The following is a 17,764-nucleotide window of genomic DNA, read 5'->3' on the forward strand; positions in this document are numbered from 1 at the left end:
TGTGCATTTGGAGAGATCTTTTTAAAATTTTGTAAGGTGGTAAAGCAATTGATTTGCTTTCTTGCCTTTCTCATTTTCTTACTTAGATAGATTTCCTTTCTCTTCTTGTGTTCGTTCCCTGAGCATAACTTCTTTACTATGCTTTTAATTTAATTGTATGGCTTGTATCCTTTCATTGTTTACATTTTAGGGAACTACTTTTTTCCCTTTTATCTCTCCAAGGGAGTGCGTGTGGTTTATTGCTCTCTTTCCTAGGTGCTGCCTCCCCCTCACATCCTGTGTGCTCTGTGGTGTTGCTTTTGTTCATACCCCCAGCCTAACCATTACTTCCTGTCTCGCTCAGATTTTTATTTTATAGTTTTTCCCCCCAAAATCTGCACTTCCCCTGATACACCCCCGACACATGCCACTCCTCAGTTGCTCCCCAGCCCCTCATTCCTGGGCATGTTACCTTGTGTTAAGGTGCTTAACTTTCCAACTTTTTAAAAACCATATTCTTAGTTAGTTGTCACCTAAGACAGCGCGTGCACTTTTGCTTGCGAGCCGTGTACTTGCAGGGGGCTTGGAGCCCACCCATTGGTTACCATTTGTTGTCTACATCGCTTTCATTTGCTTGCCTCTCTTTGGTAAGGGCATACCAGCCTCACCATTTCTTGTCTGATTGACCCTCCCCTGGAGGATGGCCAAAGTATTTGTAACTTTCCACCGCTTGCGTTGAGAGCTACTATTTTGTTTTTCTTGACTGTGGGTCTTTGCGAGGTGTGAGCCACATTTTTTTATTTTTACTTTCAAATTGTTACAAATTATTCTTATAAATGACAAGTGAGACATGAGTGTTAATTTCTGAACAGTTTTTCCTGCTGAGGTATTCAAGGCAATTTGAAAGGACAGGCAGAGTTAGTTGATATGATTGTAGTTTACAGAGTCTTCTGACTCTTAGTGGTGGGTGGGGCACATCTGCTGCTTGCTTCTAGCTGTGTCTTTACTCCCCTAGTCGAAGTAGCTGGTGTTCCATGTGTCCATTTAAATAAAAGTTTTGTAGATAGCTGCAGTAAAGCGTGGGTGTACATGGATTGTCTCTTTAGATTGTTGTGCATGGTTGCACAGTAAACTACTGGAATTAAGCACAGTAAGTAATTGAGTTTTATTTTTCTTAAAAAGGCTGTAGTTCGTCACCATTAAGCTATATATAAAGGGTAAACACAGACTTCCCACATCACAGTTGAAAACTGTGTGCGCGCTTGTAAACATCTGTATGAAGGTGAAATAAAAGTATTTTTATATCCAGAGACACATTATGGAGAAGTAAACACATTTTCCTATTTATAGTGAGAGATTATCTTTTCTAAGACATCTGAATATATTAACAAAAGCCAAAGAATCATGAAGAACCTCAGCTTAATGTATTTAGATATTGACTAATTAGGAGCTTGAACTATTTACAAGGCTGGCCTTGACATTATCTTCCATTTTCAGTTGTTGTTATTATTTTCGACTCTTGTTTCTCAGGGTACTTGTCTTCAGTGTGTGAAATTGCTCCAGACCACCACTCATACTCTCTCTCCATCCTGATACAAGTGTGTTCTTGCACATACCAGGTTGCACATCATGCTGTCCCAGTTGGTGAATATCAGCGAAGTTCAGGGATCCTTCGCTAGTTTGCACTTGTTGAGCTGGTTCCATTAACATTGCCCTTATGTACGCTTAGGAGTCAGATACATGCTATCCAATTAAAGTGGATAAGAAAGTACTCTCAGCTAACCAGAATAATCTCAAAGTGGGACACATCAAGAACATATTGAGATTATCCAAATTACCTGTTACCTACTATTACCTACAAACACCCACAAAAAAGATAGTGGGAAACAGTGAAATTTGCTGTTGCAGACTGTTACCTATCAATCTTAACCATACAACATCAAGACAAATGCGAAAAACGATAGTAATCCCGTGAAGATATGCTCCCAATGGGGGAGCCCTAAAAGAGCAGACACTTATATGGGAAAAGATCCAGGATTTACAAAATAATCTAAGACGAACCCTCACCTACCAACCTAGGTGGCACGCGTCCTTATGGGAGCGCATCGCTCCTCAGAAATAATTATGTTGACTAATGAGCTCCTTGATTACAGAGAGTACTTTGTGTAACTATAGTTCAAATTTCAAAGAGTCAGTCTAAATACCTTGAAGCTTTTTCCAAAAGATGAAGTTTTATTACTGGAGGGCCAAGGAGATTGTTAAAAATGAAGTAAGGATGTATAGGTGTGTAACGTTCCAACATCATGTGTTTCAACATGTTTCAACTGTTGCATGGCCCTAGAAGGGATCCCCAGCTTTCATCAGGAATGGGATCCCTAGGTCTATAAAGAGTAAATGTTAGTAAATAAAGGACTTTGTGATTTGGCCTGCAAACAAATTGAAAGCAGTTCTCAAGCAGTCCTAAAGCTGCAAGCATTAAATATTTGCTCTGAAAAGAAGCTTCTCGGTTTGCATCGTTCAAAGCATATTAGTGCTGTAACTCTTCACTGGATGCATATAAGAGGAGCTGTAATTAATGGTTTATCCTTATGGAACTTTTTGTACTTTATGCAGTAGTACAGATTTATATTTGTAATCAACTTCTATTTCCATATCTGGTGTTGTAGCACATGGAGAGTAAGAGGGAAAGATGAACATACAACGAGAGAGTAGGCAAAAGTAATGCTAGGTGATGTAGGCAATGAACTATAGATTGGGATCAGACAAATTGAGGGATTTGATTGCCATATAACCCAAGTGGCATATACTGTACATTTCGCCTATGAGACTTTTAAACACATTTTGTTGCGTTCTAAGCCAAATTATATCCTGGAAAGGCTTCATTTTTTGTTATATTAAAACCTGAACTGGATAAATGAGTTTTTACTTTATCACCGGCAGTTGTTTTTTGGATGTTGGTTTCTAAATGCAGTTTTTTTACTTTCGAAATATAAACATGTTTGCCCCTGTATCATGTAAGCAGAAATGTATGCCACATAGTTCCTTTAAGTAAATGACTGTAAAGAATCATGAAACTGAGACCACTAGACTTCAGTTTTCTTTCATAGCATACAGGAAGAGAACATAGAGGTTAATCTTGTCATGTTTAATAGAATAGATGGCACAAAAACACTGAATAATTGCTCATCATCACTATGTGTCTAATCTTTATGGGCAAGGCACTGTAATTTGTTGTCATGTGTAGGATGAAGTTTCATATCATTAATAAAATGAAATGGTCTGGCTGTATGTTTAAAAAAAAAAATCAAAGTTGTCTGTAGCCTATAGACATTTAAGAAAAGTATCCGTCATATAAAGTATTCTGAACAAATATGTTCTCTTTCCATAGATGCTTGGACTGGATGGGTCTTTGGTTTTTTTGGTGAGTGAACTGAAACTCCTGAAGGTGAACAATATGCATTGCTGACATTGTATTTTTAATTGACATGTGGTTTAATGTTCAGCCCTGTGGTAACTGGTGGTGGGCTGTTAAATTGACTACCTTAGAATTTAAGGAAAATGTTTAAATTATTATTATTATTTTTTTTTAACAAGTTGTTTATTTAGTTTTTTCCACAGTTGACAACAATCATTTTAACTGAGCAAGATTTACAGGGTATCCGCTGAGAATATCCACAAAGCAAAGGGTCACGTCAGAACTAAATTAGAGAAGGTCAGCTGGGAACAGGAAGGAGTCTGAGACCAGGGTGTTGTTGGAGATAGGATGGGGATAATGAATAGGTACATGAAACCGATAGGGCCAGAACACGTGATCAGAGACAGAATTAGGGGGGAAACGTGGATAAACTGGGGGGGCAGTTTCATCGGGGCTCGGTTCAGGGAAGAGGAAGGCGCATCACAGGGGAAGCACTTTGCATGGGTCATGGAGGTAGTGTGCCATCCTTAGTAAGGGTGAGGAAATGCTCAAGGAGGGTATCCCACACCAGGGAGATTGTTTGCCTACAAAGTTGCTAAACCTCCTCGAGGCGTAACGCCTCAGCCTGTCCCCTCCGCTGCATGGCCCGTACCAGGACGCCAATCCTAATACTGATGCCAGTTTTACATTTTTCCTGACATGCATACATAGGGCACATTTAAAGTGCTTCCTGAATCCAACTAGTCTCTTAGTGTGCTGGCTGACTGGCATCGTCCAGCTTGCCACAACAAATGAGTTTCTGACCCTTTGCAGGTGAGGGCCCACACTCTCTGAGGTCAGAAACCATGCCTGCTCTAGAAGAAGGTGTTCACTCCTCCTCCAGCAGGATGGCTAGTGTTTTAGTATATCCAGGCCAGAGGCTTCAAAGCCTCTTCCACCTTTGATATGCGACCCCGACTTTCCCCAGACCTGGGAGATGCCACCCCCTGTGGCCCATCTGGCATCAGAAGGAAAATTATCTAATCAGAAGGCATGGTTCGAGGCATGTGGGCTGCTAAATTCATATCTATTGCATAGATCGCCGCCTAGTGTTGGGTCCGGATGATTGCACATTGTTGTCCTGGAAGAGTCTTCGAAGTATCACGAGATAGGTGGCTCCTCCCCTGGACTACAGTGCGCATGGGCATCGACTCCATCCCCAGATTGTTTTTTTCCGCCATTGGGTTCGGATGTGATTTCGACGTCTCCTGTTCGGAATCGATGAAACAATTTCTTTAAGGCCAAAAGGCCTTCTTTACTTCGTCGGTATTGTTCGCGTTCGGTCTCGTGTGTACTCCAACTCTTCGAGTCGGATATCTGAGGAGTCTGGTGACTCTTCGGTCATCGAGGCCCTGTCGACGCAGCAAGACCCGGACGACGCTACGATGGAACGGAGCCCGTTCAAGTACTGCCCCGTGTGTGGATCGAAGTACCCACACATCGACGTGCATCCTGTATGCAACAAGTGCCTGTCGCCGGACCACAACGAGGCCAACTGTATGGCCTGCTCAAGATTCAGATCGAAGAAGACGCTCAAGATTAGGCGCGTGGCGCGCCTCGAGGCCCAGCGATCGGCGCCGGCGGACATCTTTGGCGACCCCGAAGCAGACGAGCAAGAGCTTCAACTGCAGATCTCACCTACGTCGGCGGAGGTCGAGGCCGACTACGGAGAGCCCGTTGAGGACCTGGACCTAGACGAACACGTCGAGGAGGTAGGGGACGACGAGGAAGTTTATGGGGCCGCGGAAGATAGCTCGGAGGAAGAGCTATGCCCCGTGCGTACGTTTACTAAGGCTCAGGTCACGGGATCGCCACACGGCCTTACCCACGACCCTACTCCTCCGTCCTCGGCCCTGCCTCCTGGCCCGGCTACGGACATACCAGCGGAGCCTCCATTACACAAACCGAAACCATCGGAATCGAAAACAACAAAGATGGCCGACAAACCATCGACACCGAAGACGTCTGGGACTACATCGAAACCGTCGTCTTCGGAGCCCTCGAAGCCGCAGAAGGCTGTCGAACAGGCTAAGGTACCGAAAGGGGCCAAGGAGACCGGCTCGAAGAAGGTCGTCTAGCCAGTGTCGAGTAAGATGGTCGAGTGGAAGTCGAAGAAGACTGTCGAGACACCTTCAACCAAGACTGCCGCACCGACAGGCAAACGGACAGTCGAAGCGAAGTCTGCGAGGGGCACCGAGCCGAAGTCTGGAGCCCCGACGCAGACAGATAAATCTGCTGCTCCAAAGTCTGCGACATCGACGACTAAGGCCGGGACGGTGAAGCAGAGCGCAGCTGTCGAAGGTGCGTCCGCGCCTCCGCCACCCAAGGAAAAATCGTCGACACTCGGTTCTTCCCCTGCGGGTGGACAGAGGTCGTCGGTCGGATCGACGAAGCCGTCCGCTTCTTTTACGAAGCAAGTCTCGGACTCCCTGAAACGGTTGAGAGACAAGGCGTCGGAGCCGAACACACCTTCGGTACCGAGGACAAGTGTTCCACTGAAGAAGACTTCCATGCCGATCCTCTATACGCTACCACCGAAGGTGGCGCCGAAGGTTTTTGCACCTCGTACGGTGCCCGAGGACTCGGAGCCATTGAGGCAGACTCAGCTAAGTGGAGGCTTTGGTCGACCACCTTTATCTGACGACCAAGAGGAGCATTTTATCGACGCCGACACGGGTAGATTAACGCTCTACAAGAGGAAAATTACATCCCAGCCTGTGGAATCCTATGTAATACCTCTAAAGAAGAAAAAGCCTGCACCAGACACGCCAGAACTTGTTGAACCCGTTCCACAACGGCCTAGGCGGAGTCCTACCCCTTCACCCACTTGCTCAAATGGAGATGAGGATGAACAAGATCAGGGGTATAACTTCCCAGACAATACTGACCCTGATGAGCAGCAGGACTCATGGGTACACTCTGGTGATCAGGGGGACCAACAGGTGGTCGGTGACCCACAGATGTATGGGGTGAAAACTTCTCCAACTGAAGACTCTGCGGCGTTTAATGCTTTAATTGAAAGGGCGGCTGCAAACCATAAGGTGGAGATGCATGCCGACCCTGTGGAAGTTGACTTTTTGTTCGATACTTTCTCTGCATCAGAAAAAACTGTGAAAACACTTCCAATTCTTAAGGGGGTTCTCAAGCATGCCACAGACATTTTCAAGGAACCCACCAGAGCGAGGGTTGTGAACCCACGAATTGAAAAAAAGTACAGGCCGGCACCTGGGGACCCTACTTATATACGAGGCCAGTTGCCTCTAGACTCTTTGGTGGTCTCAAATGCCCGCAAAAGGGCGAATTCGCAGACAACGGGTGAAGCTCCTCCCCCGGACAAAGAGTCAAAAGTGCTGGAGGCAGGGGGCAAAAGGGTGGCTGCGCAGGCAGCCAACATATGGCGCATATCTAACACACAAGCCCTATTAGCCAGGTATGATAGGGCGCACTATGACACCTTAGAGCAGCTCTTACAACACCTTCCAGACGAGTTTAAAGAAGGAGCTGAGTTGCTGATACAAGAGGGCAAGCTCATTTCTAACGCTGCAATTAAATGTGCGCTAGACGTGGCAGATACAGCGGCGAGAGCAGTCAACACAAGTGTTATGTTGAGGCGTCAGGCATGGCTCCGCATCTCAGGGTTCAAGCCAGAAATACAGACGACTATCCTCAACCAGCCCGTCAATCTAGACAGACTGTTTGGGCCGGAGGTTCACACCACCCTCGAGAAGATCAAAAAAGATACTGAGACGGCTAAGTCCATGGGGGCACTTCAGTCTCAGCAATTCAGAGGAAACACTTTTCGTCGCTCAAGTGCGCGGGGTGCTACCAGAGGACACTTGGCACAGCAGTCACATTTCGGCAGAGGAGGCGCCCAGGCCTCGTACCCAAAACAGAATAGAGGTGGTTACAGAGGCAACAGCGCCAAGGGCAGAGGCAGAGGCAACAATAGTTCCCGTTCCTCTGCTGCCAACAAACAGTGACTCTCTGTCACTACCCCCCGACCATCCAACACCTGTCGGGGGGAGACTCCAGCAGTTCCTGCCAGTCTGGACGTCCATCACCACAGACAGGTGGGTAAGGAAACTTATCCAGTTCGGTTATTGTTTGGAGTTGACGTCCACTCCACCCAACATACCCCCAAGACAACGACCTATGTCAGCAGAGCACTTGCACTTATTGCAGCAAGAGGTTCTTGTAATGCTGCAAAAAGGCGCAATAGAGCTCGTGCCGGTGGAGGAAGAAGGCACAGGGGTTTATTCCCTGTACTTCTTAATCCCAAAAAAGGACGGTTCACTCAGACCCATTCTAGACCTACGCCCCCTCAACCTGTACATCCTCTCAGAACATTTTCATATGTTAACACTGCAGCAGGTTCTTCCATTGTTAAACCAGGGAGACTTCCTCGCAACCTTGGACCTCAAGGATGCTTATTTTCACATACCACTCCACCCATCCCACAGGAAATACCTCAGGTTCACCATACAGAACAGGCATTACCAGTTCAGGGTCCTACCCTTCGGAGTGACCACTGCCCCCAGAGTGTTCACAAAGTGTCTGGCGACTGTGGCGGCGCACCTCAGGAGACAGAACATACATGTCTATCCTTACCTAGACGACTGGCTCGTTCAAGCAAAGTCGGAACAGCAGTGCGCCGCAGACATGTCCCACACAATTCACCTCCTTCACAGTCTGGGGTTCTCACTGAACTATCCAAAGTCGCACCTTCAGCCAGCCCATGTGCGGCAGTATCTGGGCGCAACAATAAATACTCTGACTGCTACGGCTCAGCCGAACCAGGTGAGGATCGACAACATCCAGTCGCTCATCCAAAGGTTCAGACCGCAACACTCACTCCCAGCGAGAGTGTTTATGCAGTTGATAGGCATGATGGCCTCCTGCATCTTCATAGTCCCGCACGCAAGGTTGCATATGCGTCCGCTCCAAGAATGCTTGGCGCATCAGTGGACACAGGCTCAAGGACAATTGAAAGACCTAGTGTTGGTGACCGGTCGGGCATACAGCTCTCTGCATTGGTGGAATCCACACAACCTTTGCAAGGGCCGACCGTTCCAAGAGCCTGTGCCGCAGATCATCATGACGACGGACGCTTCTCTCCAGGGTTGGGGAGCTCATGTGCTCCACTACACGGTGCAGGGGCTATGGACTACACAGCAGAAGAAGATGCACATCAACTATCTAGAATTGATGGCAATCTTCATGGCACTCAAGTCCTTCAAGGTACATCTGTGCAACAAGGTCGTGTTGATCCGGACGGACAACATGACTGCCATGTACTATATCCAGAAGCAGGGAGGTACGCACTCTCCACAGCTGTCTCATCTGGCTCAGAGCATGTGGAAGTGGGCCATTCAGAGGAACATTTTCCTCATGGCGGAACACCTCCCGGGCAAGGACAATCAGATGGCGGATCTGCTCAGCAGGTACTGCCACCAGATGCACGAGTGGGAGTTACATCCATCAGTACTCCGCCCGTACTTTCAGCAGTGGGGTCATCCAGAGATAGACCTGTTTGCCACAAGGGAAAACGCAAAATGCCAAAGCTTTGCCGCCAGGTTCCCTCACCCACATTCGCAGGGCAATGCGATATGGATGAACTGGTCAGGCAGATTTGCGTACGCTTTTCCCCCAGCACCTCTTATACCGCTGGTGGCAAGAAAGCTAAAGCAACACTCGATGACACTCATCCTGGTTGCTCCAACGTGGGCACGCCAACCATGGTACACCACGTTTCTAGAACTCTCCGTGGTACCGCATCAAAGGCTGCACCTTACACCCAGACTTTTGACTCAGAACCATGGCGACATTCAGCATCCAGATCCGCACCAGCTCAATCTGGCGATCTGGCTCCTGAGGTCTTAGAGTTTGGCTACCTTAACCTGCCTCCAGAATGCATGGACATCATCAGGGAGGCACGGAAGCCCACTACAAGAGCTTGCTATGCAGCAAAATGGAAGCGGTTTGTCATTTATTGTACAGCACATAGCATAAACCCGCTAGATGCCTCCATTCCTAACATCATCTGCTATTTGTTGCATCTTTACAAATGCAATCTAGCGTACGCTTCCATTAGGATACACTTATCCGCCATAGCGGCTTATCTTCAAAACAGGCAGCATCACTCTGTTTTCAGGGTGCCTGCCATTAAAGCTTTTTTAGAAGGGCTGAAGCGGGTCATTCCTCCCAGGACCCCACCCGCTCCAGTGTGGAATCTCAACGTGGTCCTCACTAGGTTGATGGGCCCACCTTTTGAGCCTCTACATTCGTGTGAGGTTCAGTTCTTGACATGGAAAGTGGCTTTCCTCATTGCTATCACGTCTCTCAGACGTGTTAGTGAGCTACAAGCGCTCACAATTCAAGAGCCATTTATTCAAGTCCATTCAAACAGGGTAGTGCTCCGCACTAACCCCAAGTTCCTTCCAAAGGTGGTGTCACAGTTTCATGTCAATCAGACGATTGAACTGCCCGCATTCTTTCCAAACCCAGAAACAGTAGCGGAAAGAATGCTCCACACGCTGGATGTTAAAAGGGCATTAATGTACTACATTGACAGAACACAACACTTTAGAAAGACACAGCAACTTTTCGTTGCCTTCTCAGCACCGCACAAAGGCAACCCTATTTCCAAAGCTGGAATAGCCAGGTGGATCGTTAAATGTATTCAGATTTGTTATCAGAAGGCTAAACGCACTTTAACGGTCCCCCCCAGGGCGCACTCCACACGCAAGTTGGGGGCCTCCATGGCATTCCTAGGTAACATTCCTTTGGAAGACATTTGTAGAGCAGCCACGTGGGCTACACCACATACATTTACCAAACATTACTGTGTAGATGTGCACTCCAAACAGCAGGCAGCTGTAGGACAGGCTGTTCTCAAAACTCTTTTTCAAACTTCTGCAGCTGGCACGGGCGGCCGCCGCTAACGAGGGGACTGCTATGTATTCTATGCAATAGATATGAATTTAGCAGCCCACATGCCTCGAACTGAATATGCTACTTACCAGTATGCATCTGTTCTTGGCATGTAGGGCTGCTAACATTCATATCGCCCACCCTCCTCCCCGGCGCCTGTAGCAGCTGCAGATTACTTCTTGCATTTCATCACTAGCATGGACATCATTTCTACTATCGCACTCCATCTTTGCCACAATGGCTAAAAACAATCTGGGGATGGAGTCGATGCCCATGCGCACTGTAGTCCAGGGGAGGAGCCACCTATCTCGTGATACTTCGAAGACTCTTCCAGGACAACAATGTGCAATCATCCGGACCCAACACTAGGCGGCGATCTATGCAATAGATATGAATGTTAGCAGCCCTACATGCCAAGAACAGATGCATACTGGTAAGTAGCATATTCATTCTCTCTCAAGCTAGTCACACCCCTGAGGTGGGCTACCTGAAGTGAACAAAAAAAGGGTTCCACCATATTGTTTTTTTTTTTTAAACTTGATTTTCCATAATTGATAGAAAACAGGCCAAGGAAAACCCCAAGGGTGTCCAATCATGATACAGCAATGCAATATCCCAATACACAGCAAGGCAGGCAAAATAATGCAACAAATACATCCCACATAAGGCATGTATGACAACAATGCAATTTCTGTACAGCTTCAACAGAACTTCCCAACCAACCATGTGATACGTATTGCGGGCAGTGGTGGAGGCATACTAGTCTAAATGGGGGTGGTCCAAGTGGGTTGATTACACACTAGGTGGGTTAACAGTTAGTGTTACTGTCTTGTCAGTGCCATTTTGTCGAAGGTAAGTGACAAAGGGTGCCCAAATGTCTTCAGGTTGGTAGCTGCATGAGTTCCAGTATGTTGTTTGTTGCTCCTGACAGTAGGAGACATCTGCCAGCCAGGCCAGGCCTGTCGAGTGAGGGCCGGCCTCCTACCCAAATGTATCGCCACCCTACATTTGGCCAGCAGAAGTAGCATCACGGTGGGGCATCCTTTACATACCCAAGGAGACCTACTATGGGATCAAGTGGGAATGGAGCATCTATAATGATACTCACAGTACCAAAATCCAAGGCAGGTCCAAGCCAGGTATAAAAATGTGGCTCCTGACAGCGCAGTCAGGTGATTCAGTAACCAGCCCCATTCTGTGGAGCTGCAATGGTGGGCAGTATAGTCTGCTTCTGTACTTAAAGTGTATTCGTCTCAGTCTATAATTAGGGGGACAGCATCACATATTGGCCACAACAGTAATTCCACTACGCGTCGGATATGTACAAACCCAGTTTCCCCTCCCGGGCTTTTGAAGTGTTTACCGGGGAAGCGGCCAGCGTGAGGGTGTAGACCGAGTAATGAGTTTACGTGGTGATGTGGACATGTGAACATATTCCAGTGTGGCAAATACTGGGGGGCAGCAGGAAATGCCTCATGCAACGTGCGACAAGTAGCTCTGATTTGATAGTACAATAGTATGTCTACTGGCGTGGGAGTGTGTGTATCACCACCAGCGAGTGAAGGAATGAACTGTCCCTCTGGGTATGAGTCTGCAAAACTTTAATACCTAGTACTTCTTCGCATCCAATTGTGCCCTTCTCCTGCAAAAGTGGAAACATAGGATTGTCGGCCAGTGATACAGAAGACGCATATAATGTTGTGAGGCCAGCCCGTCTGCAGAGGCCGTACCACACCCACGGCACACATTACACTGTATCTGAAAGAAACACGTAGTGATAGATTCCTTACCATAGAATTACCCCCAGGTATCAGACTGGATCCGGCAGGTTTTCGTCGACAGTACCACTGCGTGTCGGAAGGTGGCGTAGTGTGGCTCTGCGTCCGTCGTGGTCACTGAGATGACGTTGCGGCGGCTACTTAGACACCGCCCTTGCGCGCTGACGTCAGTTCTTTCTTTTTCCGCGCCAGCAAGCGCAGATCCTGAGAGAGTGGTACCCACAGTCACTTTTTTTTGTTGAATTTTTTTAATTGAAAATTAACAATAACAATAACAGGTTACACAAGGCAAAAATAAATTGGGAATACAGTCATGGGTCCATGTACTCGGCGCTTCAGCATTGTAGCATATATAATACAGTCATAGTTTTCCGTGGGAAGGGGGCAGCGAGGAAACCAACAACAATACAATTTTAATTAATATTTGGAATGCCAATCAGGGGGACAAGGTGACATCGGGAAACAAATCTTGCGGGGGGTGCATATATTGCCACGATATGTGTTCCATTGTGACCAGATTCTACCCCACTTCTTGGGCCTTCCACGTGACAGATACACAGTCTTCTCGCGAAACATGCACCAGTCCATATTCTCTGCCCACGACGTTACAGTCGGAGGTCTACGGGAACCCCAGAGCTGTGCAATGTCTCTTTTGGCGATCATATTGCCAAGGGTCGCCCAGGTGATCTGTGCCGTATTGTAGTCATTGGGCTCCCAGACATTCAGGAGGCAGCGCCTGGCTTCGGGCAGTAGCGCCACCCCGGTGACCCTCTCCATTACGACATGCACACGGGACCAAAACTCGACCACCTCCGGGCATTCCCATAGAATGTGAAGGAAGGTACCAGTCATACCGCAGCCACGCTTACACAAAGCATCAGAAGAGTAACCCATGCGCACCAGACTCGGGTCAGTGACATACACACAGTGGAGGATCTTAAGTTTAACAAATCTAAGGCGTGCGGGTATGGCAACTTCTTTTGGCGAGGACAGAGCGGTTTGCCAGTCCTCATCTAATTCTAGACCGTCGGCAATCCACGAGGCCCTCAGGCGCACAAGCAGGGCAGCCCTGTTATAGATCAGCTTCTTGTAAATTAATGAAATAGTGCTGTCGGGCACATGTCCATCCAGAATACGATCCTCAAGGGGTGAGGATTCAGGGATATCAGTACCCACAGCAAAGACTGACAGTAGGGCATGTCGGACCTGAGCGTACCTGAAGAATTCTCTGTCCCCAAGTTCATACTCCGTCTTAAGCGCCTCGAAGGTCTTAACGTCGCCTTTAGACCAAAGATCCCCCACCTTAGTGATTCCAATCATATCCCATTTATCAAATCCTTTCGTTCGCCATAAATTACTCATGGCGAACGGTGGGGTCCAAGGAGACATATATCCCCAGGTATTTGAAGCCGGTCTCAGTTACTTGAATCGGAAATCTACGAGGCAATGGGGGGGAGACCACCAGCCAAAACGTAGACACAGGATTTAGTCCAATTAATAATGAGACCCGAGTTCTTCCCGAAGGAGGTCAGAACATCGAAGAGCACGTTCAAGGATTTCTGAGGGGAAGTAAGATATAGAAGAATGTCATCTGCGTATAACGAGATACGATCCTCGAAATCGGGAGCCCACCGAATGCCCTTTATAGAAGGCTCCCAACAGAGCCATTCCGCCAACGGTTCCAGTGCGAGGGCGAAGAGCAATGGAGACAGCGGGCAGCCCTGCCGAGTACCGCGTCCAAGTGCGAAGACACCGGACGCCTTCCCGTTAACCACCACCTGGGCAAGGGGCATCTCATAAAGAAGTTTCACCCAAGCGATAAACACGGGCCGAATCCAAATTTTGAGAGGGCCGCCCAAAGGTAGGGCCATTCAATAGTGTCCAAAGCCATGGTAGCATCAAGGGAAGCTAAAATGGCCGACTCAGTGAGAGTCTCAGCCCTCGCGAGAACTCCGTGGAGTCTCCGAAGATTAAGGGCGGTGTTTCGATGAGGAATGAAACCTGACTGATCCGGATGGATCAAGTCCCCGATCACCTTAATCAAACGAATAGCTAACAATTTAGCTAGGATTTTGGGTTCGGCCTTAAGCAGGGATATAGGTCTGTACGAGGTACAACGATCCCGTGGCTTACCCTCCTTGTGAATTACCACAATAGTGGCGAGTCGCTGATCAGCGGGAAGGGAACCCGAGTCCAGAGCCTCAAGGAACATATCCTTCAAGTGGGGCGCCATTTTGTCGGGTCGCAGTGTATAAAGTTCAATGGGTAATCCATTGGGGCCCATTGCTTTGCCTGAGCGGAGGGAACGTATAGCCTCCGCTACTTCGTCCGCAGTAAGGGGTGCATCCATGAGGTCTCTGTCATCTTCGGAAAGGCAGGGCAACGCGATGTCACGAAGCAACAACCAGGAGTCTTCCTCGTCTCTATCGCAGACCGAGGCATACACTGTTTTACAGTGGTCAACAAAGCACTCAACAATCCCAACTGGGTCAGTGACACACTCACCATCCAGCCTCTCAATCACGGGGACAAAAGATTCACTCTTTCTTTTTTGTCCAGCCACGCAATCAATTTACCGGCCTTGTCACCCACATCATACATACTGCCCTGTTGCTCTCTGTTCATCACCTTCGCCGCGTCAGTGACGACGGACCTATAATCGGCCTGTTTCAGACTGAGAGAATGCATTTTTAAACGTGTTACTCCTGTATGAAGGTCCCTCTCTAGTGCAGTTATCTCAGTTTCTAGGCGCACAAGCTCCTCATTTTTAGCCTTTTTGGCAGCGGCAATCACTGAAAGAGAATGCCCACGAATGACTGTCTTAAAAGTCTCCCACAAGGAAACAGAAGAAGAAACAGACCCCATATTGTCATTGAAGTAATGATCCATGGCTTTAACAAGTTCAGAACGGGTTTTGGGGTCACGAAAGTACCAGGGGTTAATAGGAGCCACTCTGCCTACACTGCCCACCCCTACCGCAAGCCGAAGCCACAAGGGGGCGTGATCAGAAATACCCCTGGGAAAATGGCGAACCTCACTGATGGAGGAGGATTGGGCCGATGGCATTAAAAAATAGTCTAACCTGGAGAGACTACCATGTGCCCCAGAATGGAAGGTGTACTGAAGTAGTGTAGGGTGCATCAACCTCCAGCTATCTACGAGCCCAAAGGTATCAAGGAAGTCGCTCAGCCACATATGAGATCTAGCCAAGTCCCTGGGGGGGGAAACGATCCGCAGTACCAGAGACAACGGAGTTAAAATCCCCACCGAGGATAAGAAGACCCTCAGGCAGCCCCAATATGACCCTACACAAATCGGCATATGTGGAGGCCTGTAGGCCCGGGGGGATATATATCGTGAGTATGGACAGTGTCTTCCCTTCCCATCTACCGGTGAGCGCAGCATAGCGCCCTCTATCCTCAAATATAACTTCATCAATTTCGAGGGGGAGAGAAGACCGAATAAGAATGCCAACCCCCCTGGAGTCAGAGGTGAAACCGGAGTGAGCAACTAGGCGGTATCCACGTCTGTTCATGGCTCGACACGTATTCCCTATAAGATGCGTCTCCTGTAGAAGAACTACATCGGGTGAATGGCGTCTGAGGAACTGCAACACTACCCCTCGCTTTATCCTGTCTCCCAACCCATTAACATTCCATGATAGTAGTCTCAACTCACCACCCCCCATCCACGAGAAGAAAGCAGAGCACCCCACACACGGAGCCCGATGACCGAAACAGTTAGAGAAAACAATTGGATGCCTTGTGAACGGAAACAATCACACACACACGCCCCCACCACCCTCCAACTTAGACCCGTTACAACACCCCCCACCCTGCACCCCTGCGTAAGACTCAAAATCCACCCCAACTTGCAGTGTGCCTGTCGCCCCATCAAGAAACTAATCTACACAAAGAACCCCGGAGGAGGAAGAGTCCCCTTCACCCCCGCTACCCTCAGGCCGATCTAAAAGAAGAACTAAAGAATCATTGTCCAAACTCAGCTGGAAAAGTTGGAAAGTTCGGACGTTAGGATCCACAAGTCACTCCTGCTCCGGCGAGCCACCGTCGGCGCCGCCGGGGTGCTCAGTACGATCATCCCTTTTTGGCAAAGAATCAAGCCAGTCACTGACACTGTCCGGGCGATCAAAGAAAAACGTTCGTTCCTCGTACTCAATACGAAGTCTGGTCGGAAACAGCATGGCATACTTGAGGCCCAAGTCCCGTAGCCGTCTCTTGACTCCCTGGAATCCCATTCTCTGCCACTGAACGAACGGGGTAAAGTCCGGGTAAAAGTTCACGGTGGCATTCTCGAACTTCACAGGGCCCTTGTCCCGAGAGGCTTGCAGGATGGCATCTCTATCCCTGAAATGGAATAGTCTAGCAATGATAGGTCTCGGGGAGGGGGGGGGGGGGGGGCACCCGATTGGGCCTTTCCGTCTGGGATTCGATGTGCACGCTCGACCGCGAAGAATTTAGGCGGGAGCAAGATAGTTGGAGACCAGATCTTCCACCAGGAGGTCGGTTGCAGAAGTCTCGGGATTTTCAGGGACCCCAATAATGCCCAATAATGCGCACGTTGTTGCGACGGGCCCTGTTTTCATAGTCCTCCAAACGACGGGCCAGCACATCCCGGGAAGAACGCAAGTTCCCGATCTCGATCTGAACATCCGTTACATCAGTAGTCAGGCTGGAAGTCTTCAGATCTAACGCCTTGACCCTCTCGTTAGTCTTTGCCAGGTCCGCTCTAATCAGCGTAACATCCACGGCCACCGTGTCGATCTTGGAGGCAAGAGCCTCATATTGCTTCCCCATGGAGGCCTTCATACTGGTGATGGCACTCATAACATCTTGCAGCGACACTTCTGGTGTCGTAGCGGAGGCAGCCTTAGGGTCGTCAGGCGTACGGCCAGCACTACTGGGGGGATCCCTTCAATTGGGAGTAGTGATTCATGATGTTCGTCTGGGTCTGTCCCCCTCGGTGAGGCGTCTTGGTCTTGCGTCTCTCCGCCTCGGGTTTGGTGGCCATATTGGAGAAAGGACCCCGGAGGGGCCCGCGCGACCTGGTGAAAATGGCCGGCCGTGATGTAGTCAAAAAACAACGAAACCGGCCAAAATCAACGTAAATGCCAATAGTGCAGAGAACAAGGCGAAACGCTAGGAGGACACACCACGTTGTGGGAGCACCAGGCAGGGTCAAGGGTAGATCCGAGCAGCGTTTCAGTCGATCCTCGCCGGGAGTAGGAAAGCGAAACTGAAAGTTAGGCAGGGGTCCTCTGGGGGAGAAACCCCTCCGGCCGTTGTTATTCAACTACTCCTCGGCTGGCAGAGTAACCAAGCCCCCGGTCTCGTCCCGGGGCGGGCCGCAAAGTTTAAGACGACGTAAAAGTGGATCCCAACGTCCGATCTCAAATCTTCAAAAAATATTGGGATCGGCAAGAGTTCGTCTTCAAAAGCCCATATTCAAAATTAGGATGTAGTAAGGATATGTGCGAAGGGTGGCGTGGGTCTCGGGAGCCCTCTGCTCACACGACCGTCTTGGATGCCCGCGAAGCTCCTCCTCCCCACAGTCACTTTTTGACTGAGTTTTTTTAGGCCTTTTTGTCCCTTCTTGTCGAGTCGAT

At 48.7% G+C, this 17,764-nt stretch overlaps 1 protein-coding gene across 1 annotated transcript in view; it reads left to right on the forward strand.

Annotated features, from left to right (window-relative positions):
* Positions 1-17,764, forward strand: part of MARCHF6 (membrane associated ring-CH-type finger 6) — a 1,360,950-nt gene that overhangs the window by 293,928 nt on the left and 1,049,258 nt on the right. Inside the window, exon 9 of the mRNA XM_078687648.1 lies at positions 3,368-3,400. Coding sequence (XP_078543774.1) covers positions 3,368-3,400 — 33 coding nt within the window. The remainder of the gene's footprint in view (positions 1-3,367; positions 3,401-17,764) is intronic.

The sequence above is a fragment of the Lissotriton helveticus genome, chromosome 4_1, assembly GCF_964261635.1.
Source record: "Lissotriton helveticus chromosome 4_1, aLisHel1.1, whole genome shotgun sequence".
NCBI lineage: Eukaryota > Metazoa > Chordata > Amphibia > Caudata > Salamandridae > Lissotriton > Lissotriton helveticus.